This window comes from Pneumocystis jirovecii (assembly GCF_001477535.1).
Source record: "Pneumocystis jirovecii RU7 chromosome Unknown supercont1.4, whole genome shotgun sequence".
In the NCBI taxonomy this organism is placed as follows: domain Eukaryota; kingdom Fungi; phylum Ascomycota; class Pneumocystomycetes; order Pneumocystales; family Pneumocystaceae; genus Pneumocystis; species Pneumocystis jirovecii.
In genome coordinates, this window is record NW_017264778.1 from 126339 (window position 1) to 139842 (window position 13504).

At 39.6% G+C, this 13504-nt stretch overlaps 6 protein-coding genes across 6 annotated transcripts; all 6 read left to right on the top strand.

Annotated features, from left to right (window-relative positions):
- Positions 1–134: 134 nt before the first annotated feature.
- T551_00963 (uncharacterized protein) lies at positions 135–1093 on the top strand (the record flags this gene model as incomplete). Its single annotated transcript, XM_018373227.1, has 4 exons — positions 135–169; positions 213–331; positions 373–673; positions 721–1093. The coding sequence occupies 4 exons, from the start codon at positions 135–137 to the stop codon at positions 1091–1093; spliced, it is 828 nt and encodes a 275-aa protein (XP_018230394.1).
- A 488-nt stretch (positions 1094–1581) lies between these two features.
- Positions 1582–3735, top strand: T551_00964 (kinetochore-associated Ndc80 complex subunit NDC80; the record flags this gene model as incomplete). The annotated part of the gene is made up of 6 exons (XM_018373228.1): positions 1582–1871; positions 1918–2232; positions 2278–2371; positions 2422–3396; positions 3444–3563; positions 3622–3735. The coding sequence occupies 6 exons, from the start codon at positions 1582–1584 to the stop codon at positions 3733–3735; spliced, it is 1908 nt and encodes a 635-aa protein (XP_018230395.1).
- Positions 3736–4264: 529 nt separating this feature from the next.
- T551_05056 (TATA-box-binding protein) lies at positions 4265–5526 on the top strand. The gene is made up of 5 exons (XM_018376025.1): positions 4265–4524; positions 4573–4660; positions 4709–4969; positions 5262–5393; positions 5441–5526. Exons 1-5 carry the CDS (start codon positions 4322–4324, stop codon positions 5480–5482), a joined length of 726 nt encoding a protein of 241 aa, XP_018230396.1. The 5' UTR covers positions 4265–4321; the 3' UTR covers positions 5483–5526.
- Positions 5527–5644: 118 nt separating this feature from the next.
- T551_00966 (farnesyl-diphosphate farnesyltransferase) lies at positions 5645–7529 on the top strand (the record flags this gene model as incomplete). Its single annotated transcript, XM_018373229.1, has 7 exons — positions 5645–5758; positions 5797–5938; positions 5976–6134; positions 6234–6523; positions 6774–6980; positions 7022–7147; positions 7194–7529. The coding sequence occupies exons 1-7, from the start codon at positions 5717–5719 to the stop codon at positions 7527–7529; spliced, it is 1302 nt and encodes a 433-aa protein (XP_018230397.1). The 5' UTR covers positions 5645–5716.
- Positions 7530–8157: 628 nt separating this feature from the next.
- T551_00967 (uncharacterized protein) lies at positions 8158–10206 on the top strand (the record flags this gene model as incomplete). Its single annotated transcript, XM_018373230.1, has 6 exons — positions 8158–8362; positions 8452–8823; positions 8868–9216; positions 9258–9716; positions 9764–10035; positions 10078–10206. 6 exons carry the CDS (start codon positions 8158–8160, stop codon positions 10146–10148), a joined length of 1728 nt encoding a protein of 575 aa, XP_018230398.1. The 3' UTR covers positions 10149–10206.
- A 1622-nt stretch (positions 10207–11828) lies between these two features.
- Positions 11829–13482, top strand: T551_00968 (methionine aminopeptidase, type I; the record flags this gene model as incomplete). The annotated part of the gene is made up of 13 exons (XM_018373231.1): positions 11829–11951; positions 11994–12052; positions 12096–12303; positions 12349–12500; positions 12551–12592; positions 12631–12683; positions 12726–12751; positions 12794–12966; positions 13008–13063; positions 13105–13187; positions 13232–13242; positions 13315–13340; positions 13385–13482. 13 exons carry the CDS (start codon positions 11829–11831, stop codon positions 13480–13482), a joined length of 1110 nt encoding a protein of 369 aa, XP_018230399.1.
- Between the last annotated feature and the right edge of the window lie 22 nt (positions 13483–13504).

Here is a 13504-nt window from a genome sequence, read left to right on the forward strand (position 1 = left end):
TATTAAAAATGGTACATTTAAAGTTATTATGGAAAATAGTTATTATTTCTGTGATTTTTATGAGTATATTTTATTTTACGCTATTTATTTCTATGATAAGTTATTTTTTGTTTTATTGGTATGCGGTTCCATCTATGCAAATTAGTTATCCAATATATTTACAATATGGGTTGATCTATTTTGTAAAATCAAAATGATTTTGACTATTTTAGGAATGAACCACTTTGGGCATCTGTAGATTTTTCTTTTGAAAAAAGATTTGTAAATGAACAATTTTATAATATTTTTTTGGAGCTTCTTATACCTCAATCAGAATTGAATTTTAATATAGGTATTTTATGTTTTTCTATGACTGTTAAGTTTACTTTTTAGGGAATTTTATGGTAAATATTAAGTTATTTTCTGAATTAGGAGTGCTTATGACATCATCGAGACCTGCAATATTAACATTTTCTTCTTTGTTATTGACTAAATTAAGAACTCTAGTGATGTTACCAATGTTACTTTTAGGTTTTTTAAGGGAAGAAGAGCGGTTAGTCATACCATTAATAGAGGGGTTTAAATATCACAAAGCACATGAGACTATGTTAAAATCTGTTAATATAACATTTTCCGATAATATTCAAGTTTATTCTTCAAAATTAATTTTTTCTGCTCAATTGCAAGGAATAAGGTAGATATATAAAGGTACATTTTTGTTGTAGATTTAAATTTTTATAGATATTTGGTTTATTATCATCGAATATTTTCATTTATTCTTTTTACAACTTTATTTTGGATATTTGAATGGATTATTGTCATTATTTTATATTTTATAGGAAGGAAATTGTTTAATGTGCCCTTGTCTCAAGGATCATCTAAGAAGAGTACCTGTTTTCATGAGCGGTTTGAGTTTTCTAAAAAGAATAATATTTTGTTAAAAAAAAATGATTCTTTGAAGGATGAAGAATCAGGTTTGGAGGATTCTCCTCTTTTACCACTTGATTTTAGTACTTCTATGAGTAAGATAATGTTGGATAAACCAATGGACGAATCTTGTGAAAGTTTTCTTTTAGATGATGGCAAAAATGGCTTAGATGAAAAAATTGGATAAAGAAATATAGTCATAATGCTGGTCTTATTATTAAAAAACTAAGAAGAGGATATTTAACTGTAAATAAAAATATTTATCCTGAAATTCTAGGAAATTAGGCTGTATGTTTTGAAACAAATACTATTGTTTTAAACATTTTTAAAAAACTTGGCAAAAGTGAGAAAAAAGCAAGTATATAAAATAAATTATATTATTTTTGCTATATGGATTTTTTTAAATATATAACTTAAGATGGCTCTTTTACTTAAGGTATTTTTTGGTCATATGTATATATGGATGTAATACTTTTCGAAAAAAGTATGTAAATTTATATTCCATATCTAAATGATCTTATCTTGGACTATCTTTTTTATCTACGAAATAATATTTAGATATATACGTGCACGTGATTTTTATTTGGTATTATCTGTTTATTTTTTAAGTGGATTCGAATTTAAAAAAAAGATATAAAAATTGGCTGAATTAAGCCAGTTTAAACAGATTTTAAGATGAATCAAGAGACATTTAGTTCTCATCGGCGAAAAACTCTTGGTGTTATTGAGAATCAGTCGTATTCTCAAATTCCACAGCCGTCGTCGGTGATGAAGAAAGTGATGGGGGTTCGTGGACAGGTAGTGGCTTCAGATGGGTTAAATGGACAAACGGGGACTTTGATTGGTCAGAATCGGGTATTTCAACGTAGTTCTAGTAGTGGAAATTTTGTAGAAGGGGTGCATATGGTAAATGGTGTGCAAAAAGATGTTTTTCGAAATTCGAGACAAAGTCTTGCGCTATCCAGGTAATTGTGTTTAAAAATGTCTTCCAAATGGTCTGAATTGCTTGAGTGCACGTCGATCAAGTGTTTATACATCTGGGCGTCCTTCTAATATTGGTTTTCTTTCACAAGTAGCTTCTCAGGTACCGTCAAAGGATCCACGTCCAATTCGTGATAAACAATACCAATTAATGTGTATACATTCTATTTTAGCATATCTTTCGAGTTCAGGATTTCCACAGGTTTTGACGCAGAAAAGTCTTCAGCAGCCTACACAAAAAGATTTTATGACAATTTTTAAATGGTTGTATCATAAATTAGATCCGAACTATCAATTCGTTAAGAAAATGGATGATGAGGTGATAATATGTATAAAAAATTTGAAGTTTGTCTTTTGTTTTGCGTTAAGTATTTTATTAATAGATTGAAGATACCCTTTTGCAGATCAGATTTCTCGATCACAACTGATAGCAGTTGGATCGCCACATTCATGGCCTTCGATGTTGTCAATGCTGCATTGGATGGTAGAGATGATTTCGGTTTGTTGAATTATTTTTTTGAGAAAGAAATTAAGCATGAAAAGTGTACGGAGAAATTAATTAACAAGGAGATTGATATTGATGATAATAATGATAATGATGCCGAAAAAATATTTTTTGATTATCTTACGAAAGCATACCGTGTTTTTTTGTCTGGAGATGATGATTTTAGCGAAATGGAAAAGGAACTTGAACATGAATTTGATAAGCGTAATGAAGAAATTCTTTCAGTTATTGAACATTTGGAAAAAGAAAATGAAAGTCTTTCGGAAACCATAAAAAATATAGCAGAGTCTATGTCTTCCATTGAAATATTGGATAGAGAGCGAAAGGTTTTACAATCTGATAAGGATAAATTTAATCAATATATTCAATATCTTGAAAATAAAAAGAAAAAATTTATAGATTTAAACGCCAGACTTAAAAACGAGCTTTTTAATAAGGAAAAAGAACTGTCTCAGCTTAGCGTTGAAAAATCTGAATTGCAAACTCAAGTTGACTCACAGCCTATTTCTCCTGCCGACGTGGATAGAATGACTGCAGAGCGCGAATCTTTAGTGAAAAACTTGGAGATTGTTACCGGGAAAATGGAAGAATCAAGTAAACAAACATTTGAAAAAGAAATCCTTGCACAAAAGAAAATAGACTCTTTAGAAAAGCTCATTGCAAATTATAATTCCCTTGGTTATAAAATTGGTATTATTCCAGAAACTGCACCTTATGCAAACAATGCATCCTTTGAGTTGGATTTTATTAGTCCTGCTGCTAATCATGGAGCTATCCGTCCTGATCAGCTCGTTAATCGTGATTTAAGACATGATATACGGCCCAGACTCCAAAAGTTAAGACAGGATCTTGGATCTAGGCTCCATAAAGAACAGGATGATGCTATCCAGCTTCAAGAGGTTCTTGACAAAGTCTGCGAGGGACTGTTAGACGCGCGTGACGAACTCGATGTTTTGCAAGCAAAAGTGAGCGTCACAATGGAACAGTATAACGATGTGAAAGATGTATTCCTGCCTGCTGCTTGTTCTTTTATTCCCCTAATCTTTATCAGAACATGTTAGCCGAAAGCTCAGTAAGCAATGCCGAAATCGAAAAACTCGAAAGAGATTTACAGCAAATGAAAATTACCGCACAAAACGGCCTTCTTCAGCTCGAGCAGCGGTCTCAGTCCGTCAGTATAGAGTATTTGCTCTCCATCTCCCCCACATCGCCGCTGACCTGCTGTCCAGGTACGACCAGCTCGTCCATGCAACCAACAATCTCAAGGAAGACCTTTACCGCGAAGTCATACGGATGCTCGACGAAGTCATTCGGTTCAAGCTTCATATTCAGACCTCCCTTGAATCCCTCGAAAACGACATTGTCTTGGAAAACGAAAATTGCGATTCTGGCAATACTGACTCATAGAAACCATTCATTCTATTTCTGCCTATCCTACACCATTCTTTGACTTGGTCCTAGTCTGCTGTATGTGTAACACAATATACATATTCTCTTCCTTCTTTCCCTCGTCCTCCAGACCGTCTCTCTGCAAAACCCTATAAAACCCCGAATATTCACAAACTGCACCATAAACGCCTCCCCTTGTAAACTTACATTTTCCTCTGGCCTTTCTCTGCTTCTCCTCTGCCTGGCGCCCCTCCCCCTCCCCTCTCTCCACCTCTTCCCTCTTGTTTTCAATATACTTCCATTCATTAGGGTTTAGCCCTCGTCGAGACTATATAAACCCCGGCCCCTCCGCAACAACGAAGATTTTGGACTGTCAACCGGAGAGACTGCTTGGTCAATATTGAGGCTGCCGGGGCTGGTCTGCACTGCTCAGTGTTTAACGCTCTGCTCCCCGAGACTCTCGATTGAATCCTTCACTGGACTTCTGATCACTGCGGGCCTCGACCCGTTTCCTCTGCGTAGACTCCCGGCGCACTGGGAATGCAGAATCCGCTTGCTGTTCCATTATCGGCCGTTGAGGCTGCGTCCTTCATGGCGCCCTCTTCTCTCTCTTTTCCTTCGAGTCACATCTTGATGTCCGGTGCTGTCTATTCCGCCCAGGACGACAAAAGGCCTGCCCCTTCCGCCCCTCCCTCCGGCCCCCCCGCTTTTGCCGGCGTTTCTGGCATCGTGCCCACCCTCCAGTGAGTCCTCTTCCCCCCTGAGCGGCGCCTGCTTACCCTAACCTCCAGAAACATCGTTGCCACCGTCAACCTTGACTGCCGCCTCGACCTCAAGACGATTGCCCTCCATGCCCGCAACGCTGAGTATAACCCAAAGGTCTTCTTCCCTCCGCTTTCTGCTTTCCTGCCTTTCTCACTTTTCCAGAGATTCGCTGCTGTCATCATGCGTATCCGAGAGCCCAAGACTACCGCACTCATTTTTGCCTCTGGCAAGATGGTGGTCACCGGCGCAAAGTCTGAGGACGACTCCAAGCTTGCTTCCCGCAAATATGCCCGCATCATCCAGAAGCTCGGCTTCAACGCCAAGTTCACCGATTTCAAGATCCAAAACATCGTGGGCTCCTGCGACGTTAGATTCCCCATCCGCCTCGAGGGCCTTGCCTATTCCCATGGCACCTTTTCCTCTGTAAGTCCTAACCCCCTCCACCCTCTCAACCCCAACTCAACCCTAACCCAACCCTAACCCTCCTGCTTTCCTTAACCCTAACCCTGCCCTATCTCCCTACCCTATCCCTAACCCTATTCCTCCACCCGTCTTGACCCGCCGATACCCTCTCATCCTCTCCTAACCCTTTCTAACACTCCCTAACCTTTCCTAACCCTTTTAACCCTAACCTTCCTAACTCCTCCTTACTCCTCCTAACCCTAGCCCTAACCCTCTTCCCGCCTACGCCTCGACGCTTAGCTAACCGCTGCAGTACGAGCCTGAGCTCTTCCCGGGTCTCATCTACCGTATGGTCAAGCCAAAGATCGTCCTGCTCATCTTTGTCTCGGGTAAGATCGTCCTCACCGGCGCCAAGGTCCGCGAGGAGATCTACCAGGCGTTTGAGGTTGCCGCTGCTCCCCTCTGCCCTCTGTCCGCGCTAACCCCGCCCAGGCCATCTATCCCGTGCTTAACGAGTTTCGCAAGAGCGCCTAGCCTGTATGTACATAGCGCCAGACGGCGAAATGTTTGCAAACACACCGCGTGCCGCCCGGACACCCAGCCCTTATGCCGGCCGGCCGCCGCAGTGCCCGCATGGAGCGGCGGTGGGCAGAGTTGTATGCGCGGTGCATGCACATGTGGGCGATGCGCGGGCGGCGCAGCACGGGCAGAGAGGGGACGGCACGGGAGCGCTGCAACGCGCTGCTTGCGGCGACGAGCCGCAGCTTTATGCGGGTCATCCAGGAGCTGGAACCGCCGCTGCGGGAGGCGGTGTGTAGGCGGCGGGGGAGGCGGTGCTGACGGGGCAGATTATGGTCTTTTACCTGGTGCTGCGGGGGCTTGACACGGTCGAAGACGACATGGGGTTGGGGGAGGAACGGAAGCGGGCGCTGCTGCGGGGGTTCCACGAGCAGCTGGGGGAGCGCGGATGGCGGCTGACGGAGTGTATGCGTGGTGTATGCGGGGTGTATGCGGGCTGATGGGGCAGTGCGGACGCGAGACAGGGCGCTGCTGGAGAGCTTTGACGCGGTGATTGAAGAATTCCAGGCGCTGCCGCCGGCAGCGCAGGACATCATCCGGTCGGTGACGCGTGCGATGGGGGAGGGGATGTCGGGCTTTGTGCACACAAGGGAGCGCGGGCAGCGCGGTGTGCAGGAGGAGGCGGGGGACGCATATATGCGCAGCAGCGGGCATGTATGCGCAGAGAGCGGCCGTGCGGAAGGGGTGTATGCGTGTGAAGGGGGAGTTGGGGGGGCCGGGGGGATTGTGAGCGTGGACGCATACAACGAGTACTGCTACTACGTGGCGGGGCTGGTGGGGGAGGGGTTGACGCAGCTGTTTGTGGGGATGGGGGTGGAGAAGGAGCGAGAAGTGCTGGAGAAGGAGGCGGTGACGATGGGGCTGTTTTTACAGAAAATCAATATCATCCGGGACTGCCGTGAAGACTTTGACGAGGAGCGGGTGTTTTGGCCACGGGAGATATGGGGCAAGTATGTGCGGGAGTACGGGGAGCTGCTCGAGGGGCGCAAGGAGGAGGTATGTAAGCTCTGGGCGCGGTTGCCGGGCGACCGGTTGTCGGGTGACCGTTGGCAGGGCAGCGGTTGGAAGTTGCCGTGGGAACGGTTGCTGGCGACGGTTGCCGTTGTCAGGTTACTGATGGTCAGTGGTTGGCATGGTTACAGTTGCCAGGGCGACTGTTGCCAGCGTATGTTGGCAGGGAGTGTTGGCACGGCGACGGTTGCCCGGGACACCGGGGACGACTACTGGCAGAGGGCTGACGGCACAGGCGCTGCAGTGTCTGTCGGAGGTCGTGGCGGATGCGCTGGCGCATGTCCCGGGGTGTCTGCACTACCTGTGCAGTCTGGAGAATCCGTCGGTGTTCAACTTTTGCGCGATTCCGCAGGCTATGGCGATTGCGACGCTGGCCCTGGTCTTCCGGAACCCAGAGGTCTTTGAAAGGAACGTGAAAATACGCAAGGGAGAAGCGTATCTGGTGTGTTGGGCGGATCGTCGGGAGTGCTCTGAGATGAGTAGATTATTTTGCGTGCTACGAGCCGACGGAACCTGTGCAAGATCTTTCTGAAATACGTGCGTGCGATCCACTGCAAAAATGTACCGAGTGACCCAAACTTTTTAAAAATAAGCCTAGCATGTGCAAAGGTGGGGTTGGTGTATATTTTTCAAAGTGGGTGACAGGGTGGCACAGATCGAGCAGTGGATCGAAAGCGTGTTTCCCTCAAGAAAGGGTGCTAAGCGGGGGTGTGCGCTCGATCCCGGGGGACAGGGTGCAGCCAGTGGTGGGACGGTCGCTGTTTTTACAAGGGAAACATGCCACATGTTTGTAGCGGCAGCTTTGTTTCTCGGGTCAGTGGCACTGTTCATGGTTTATATCGCGTATCTGTTTGGGGCCCGCTGGAATCTCGCTCAAGGTAAGTATGTTGCGTCTGTGTCTTGGGGCTCACTTGGCTTAGTATACAACTTGGTCGGCTCTTTGAAGAGCAACTTTTCCGGCATAGTGCCGTTTGGGAAAACGGAGCTCTGAGCGCAGGGCGAAGCAGGGCAAACAGGGCAGGGCGATGCATGTTCTGCACGGCATTTTTACTGTTTTCATTCGAGTGTTTGCTGGTTTATAGTCGTAGCTGAGTTTGAGAGAATAGACACAATGAGCTTTGTAAGGTGCTTCGCTTGCTCCGTTTATCCCATGCTTGCGCCTCCGTGTCGGCGTTGTCGTGGCGATGGTTGCCATGGCTGTGTTGCCGCGGGGACGCCTGTTTTCAGGCCGACGGTGCGTGCAGGGCGCACCAATGAGGGTGTCTGTTGTGCAGATCCACTGGCACGCAGAAACCGCCTCGATTTACTCTGCACACTTTGAGCCGTGCAAGCAGGGGAGGCTTGCAACGGCCGGTGGCGATGGCAATGTCCGGGTGAGTTTATCCGTCTTTTGCGGCGTGCATACACCAATGCTGCGTATACATCTGCATACAGTATATATGTGCGCATATATGCGGCATATATGTAGATGTATGCGCATATAATATGCATAATATGCATATATATGCACACAGTGCATATAATGCTATACAGTACGTATGCGCGGTATGGGTGTGCATATGTATAAATGTGGCGATAAATGCGGCTTTAGAGAAGCATATATGGGGGACACTGTGTATATGGTGCATGGTGCAGCATGCAATGCGTTTTGCGGCATATTGGCGTGTGTTTGTGGCTTTGGAGCAGCTGACTTTTGGCAGATATGGCGTGTCATGCGTTCTTTGGCCTCCGACTCGGAATCGGGCCAATCGCCCCGGCTTGTATATCTTTCGACGCTTTCAAAGCACACTCAAGCGGTCAATGTTGTTCGGTTTAGTCCTCAAGGTATAGACAATGGCTATAGATGATGGTTGGGTTTATTTTGGCGCATTTTAACACCGGTTCTAATGATTTGCAATGTATTTGAGTACAAGATTTAGTTTTTCAGGATGTGAGGTCTTTTAAAGCATCAAGTTCAGAGTTCTGTAGGGCTCTGATTGTGTGTGTTTTGATCCACTATCTTTTTAGCCTATTTTTGGTGAATATTGACATGTTTTTGGTAGGTGGCAAATTAGCTTCTGGTGGTGACGATGGATATGTGTTTATATGGGCTCCTGTGGACAATGCACAGCTGACAACACCTGCTACACATGCAGATGCTGTCTTGGATAAGGAGACATGGCGGATACTACGATGTTGTCGCTCTGCTGGTGCTGAAATCTATGATTTGGCCTGGTCACCAGATTCAGCATATCTGTTGACTGGTTCAATGGACCATATTGCACGTATTTATAGTGTTAGTGAAGGCATTGATTCTTTTTTTCTTTTAGTCTTCACTGAACAACTATAGGACAGTGTATTTATCAATTGACGGAGCATGTTCACTATATTCAGGGTGTAGCATGGGATCCTTTAAATATGTATTTGGCAACGACTGGGAGTGATAGGACATTGCAATTGTATCGTGTGGAAACAATGGCTTGTCTTCAGGTGACACCATATGCTTCCTTCTCGCGAATTGAGTTTCCTGGTGCTGTTGGTTCGTATCACAATGAAGCATTATTGTCTTTTTTCCGCAGATTGAGTTTTACTCCTGATGGTAGTTTATTACTAGTACCTGCTGGACAGTATCGTAAGATTGGCGAATCGGATGAAATGCATCATACTGTATATATTTATACACGAGCGGGCTTAAGTCGGTATGTTATTTTTAAGTGGTTGTGGTATTAATGAATACTAGGCCCCCTGTTGCACATGTTTCGGGTCATAAACGTCCTGCCATTGCTATTTCTTGTTCTCCAAAGTATTACGCGCTGAGGAAAGTTTTCCAAACAGTAAATATGGCTGAAAAGGATGTTTTAGTGTCTCCTTCACGTGAAGAAATAAATAGTGTAGTTTCTGGTTTGGTTTTGGATTCCGATTTGGATTCTGTTTCGGACGCAACTTCAAATCCCATTTTCAATGGTTCTTTGGACCTGTCTGTCGATGATAGTGTCTCTAATGCCGCAATGGATGGTACTTCATCTGTTACTTTATCTGATATTAATCCAAATACACCATCTTCTACCTTTTCGTTGCTTTATCGAATGATTTATGCCGTTGCAACACAAGATACTGTCATATTGTATGATACTCAACAGGCAACTCCTCTGAGTGTATTAACTAATCTCCATTACGCAACATTAACTGATCTTGCCTGGTAAAAAGACTATATTTTAGTTTGGTTATGTTAAATGTTTTTAATAGGTCTTTTGATGGAAATTCATTGCTTATGACCTCTACTGATGGATTTTGTTCAATTGCAATGTTTGATGAAAACGAGCTTGGTGAAGAATACACAGGTCCATTCCCACCATCGTATGTCGACAAATCTGTAGTATTGAAAGATGTTTTAAAAACTTCTGTAAATTGTTCGAATTTAGTTGTTGATAATTTGTCCCATTTAACTGCTCAAACACAGTCTAACGAAAAAACTGCTTCTTTTTTAAATAATGTAGACAAGAATCCATCTTTAACAGGTATGTTATTTTGTTTAAAGGGAACTTTTTAAGACAGCACAGCAACAAGTGTTAGGGATAAAAAGAAGCGGATAGCGCCGACATTAGTTCAGGTTTTTGAAGAAAAGCGATAAATCTAACGATGTTTCATTTTGGAATATAAAAGACAATTGAGATTGTTACAATTTTGAATTTTTAACATATACATCATTATGATTGAGTAAAAAATATTAAATCGAGGCTAAGATAGGGAATTGTTTCTTTTGTGCATGGTTATGTTTTTCTGTGATTCTTCAAAATGATTTGTCATATTATGTCTTTTGAGTATATAACTCATAGGGTATTTCATTGATTTTGATATAAGATGATTCAAGTTTGTTTCGGTAAATTGATTCTTTTTAAGCATTGAAGTCTTTATGGAGATAATGGGATGACTGCATAGTGATTTTTGTGTTTTGTTATTATGTTTAAGGATTTATTTTGAAAAATATCAATATTCGGAAGAAAATGGTATTTTGATTTTTTGTTTTTCCTATTTTTCTAAATTCAATGGACCTCGAATTTTTTGTTAACTTTCAATATCTTTTGTTAAAATTAAAGATTTTTTATTTCTTTTATATATATTATAATATACATTAATACTTAATGTATCGATGTTAAAATCTATGAATATTCCTTCTAAATAGTATTTCATTTTTTATAAATTTAGGTTTTCTCATAAATGACTTTTTTAGATTGTTTATATGTTTTTTTATTTAAATATTTGTTTTTTGTCTATTGTTTTTTATTTTATTTAAAACTTTTGAGTTAGAAAATAAGATAATAATATAAGAATATAGTAAAGGAAATTGAAAAAAATGTATTTCTTTATATTTAGATATATATATATGTTTTTTTTATTAAAGTAAAACGTCTCTTTCAATTGTTAAAGAAACTTATGATAGTAATGTTTGAACACGAGATTAAGTTGTTTGGGATTGTAGTTGGATGTTTTTTGAAGAATTTTTATTCTAAGGTATAACTTTTTGTGTTTACGATTTATTAAAAAGTTATGTTAATATAAAAATAATCTAAATACTTATTTCCTTCTCAATTAGAATTTTTTGTTTATCTACAACTATTTTACTTGCGAGAAATTCATAATTATGTGTTGAATAGATTGATAAAGATTTTTTGTATTTATTAATATTGTTATTAGAGGGATTATTTGTTCTCTAAACTGATTTTTTAATAAAATTTATGGTTTTTGAATAATAAGAATATAGAAGATATTGAAAAATGTTGAGTTATATATTTTTTTGATTCTCAATTAAAGGGTTTTTTAGTTTGTTGATGAATTAAAATCTTTAGTTAATTGAATTTAAATGTAAATATATAGTTATTTCACTTAAAATATTAAGAAATATGTATTTTCTAATATTTATGATATATCTGAACATGGTATAAAGTTTATAGTCTTCGTTTGTAATCACTCATAATTTTGTTATTATTGTATGAGCAAATTCTTTTTGTATATATGTAGAGACTGTTTTACAGCTTGGTTGTAGTATTGAATTTGTTTATATATAGATTTTATTAAAAAATATATATTTTTATTAATAGGAAAATTATTCAAATTATGTCATCTTAATTCTTTTTGTTTAGAAGGGAAAATATAAAGATTTTTTCACATATAGACAAATACAAGTGAATTCTATAGAAGTTTCTTTCTTTACATATATTTTCTACTTGATATATAGAATTTGCTACGGTTTTTTTGATTTTTAGGAGTTGTTTATTTGAATGTTAAAAATTTTAAAAAAAAATTAAAGGAAATGGGTTTCTGCATAGGAATTGATTGCAACAATGTTGCTTCAACACTACAATGTCCAACATGTTTAAAATTTGGTATTCGAGGTTCTTTTTTTTGTTCTCAAGAATGTTTTAAAAAAAGCTGGGTAAGATTTAAAAAAATAGGAAAAATGTTTTAAAAGTCATAGAATTCTCATAAAGGCATACACGAAACAAACAAAAGAATATCTGGTTCATATTCTGCTACGTCTGTTTTTTCTGATAGAAAAACATTTTTTTACCTTCTTTAGAACCTATGATCCTTTTCCTGATTTTCCATATACAGGGACGTTAAGAGCATTTTATCCTCTTTCTGCACCTCGAAAAGTACCTTCTCATATTCAATGTCCAGATTATGCTAAGGATGGTGTTCCTCGAGGAGAACAAGCTTTATCTCGAAGTTTAAAGGCGATTATTTTAACAAAAGAAGAGCAAGAATGCATGCGGAGGACTTGTAAGGTAGTTGCAAACTTTTTTGTATGAATATGGTTCCAACAAGTAGAGCTTGCTCGAGAAGTGCTTGATATTGCTGCTGCTGCTCTACGACCGGGAATAACAACAGATGAAATTGATGAAATTGTTCATATGGCATGTATTGAGAGAAATGCATATCCAAGTCCTTTAAATTATTATTGTTATCCAAAAAGTGTTTGTACGTATGTCATGAAATTTGTTTATTTCTATGAAATAGCTTGATATGTTTTAGATCTGTGAATGAAACAATTTGTCATGGGATACCTGATAAATAGTATTTTCTTTTGTTAAAGATTGTTTTAACTTTTCAAGTGTTTTAAAGGATGGTGATATTATTAATTTGGATGTTACGTTATATTATGGAGGTAAAGTTTTTAAAAAGAAGAGTATGAGTCTGAATGTATTAGGTTTTCATGGTGATGTAAATGAAACTGTATTGTTTTATTTATTTTTAAAAAGATATTTATTTTATTAGTATTATGTCGGAGAAAAGGCTAAACAGGATCCTGATACTGTTCGTGTTGTTGAAACAGCTCGTGAATGTTTGGAGTATGCAATAAGAGTTGTCAAGCCAGGAACTTTGTTTCGTGATATTGGTTCTGTAATAGAAAAACATGCAAAATCAAGGAATTGCTCAACAGTTAGAGCGTAAGATTTAAAAAAAAAAAAAATGAAATTAATAATGAAAGTTACTGCGGACATGGAATTAATAGATTATTTCATTGTTTCCCAGAAGTGCCTCATTGTAAGTTTATCTCTTTTTGTTTTGTTTTTTAATATTTTTAGATGGAAAAAATAAAGCAGTCGGAATTGCAAAATCAGGAATGTGTTTTACTATTGAGCCTATGATTTCTCTTGGGGTATGGAAGGTAAATTGATCTGGTTAATATTTAAATATATTTAAAAAAAAAAGGATGTACTATGGTAAGTTCTTTGGATAGTTTAAAATATTAATATTTATTTTTATGGGCCTGATAATTGGACGTCTACGACTAGTGATGGGAAAAGAAGTGCACAATTTGGTAAAAAGAAATAAATGATATGACACTGAATTTATGGGAAATAGAACATACTCTTCTTGTAACAGAAAATGGTGTTGAGGTTCTTACTGCTCGAAATGAAAATTCTCCAGGAGGGTCTATTCCATTATTAAATACTAAATGAAATGATTTATTAATATATTGTT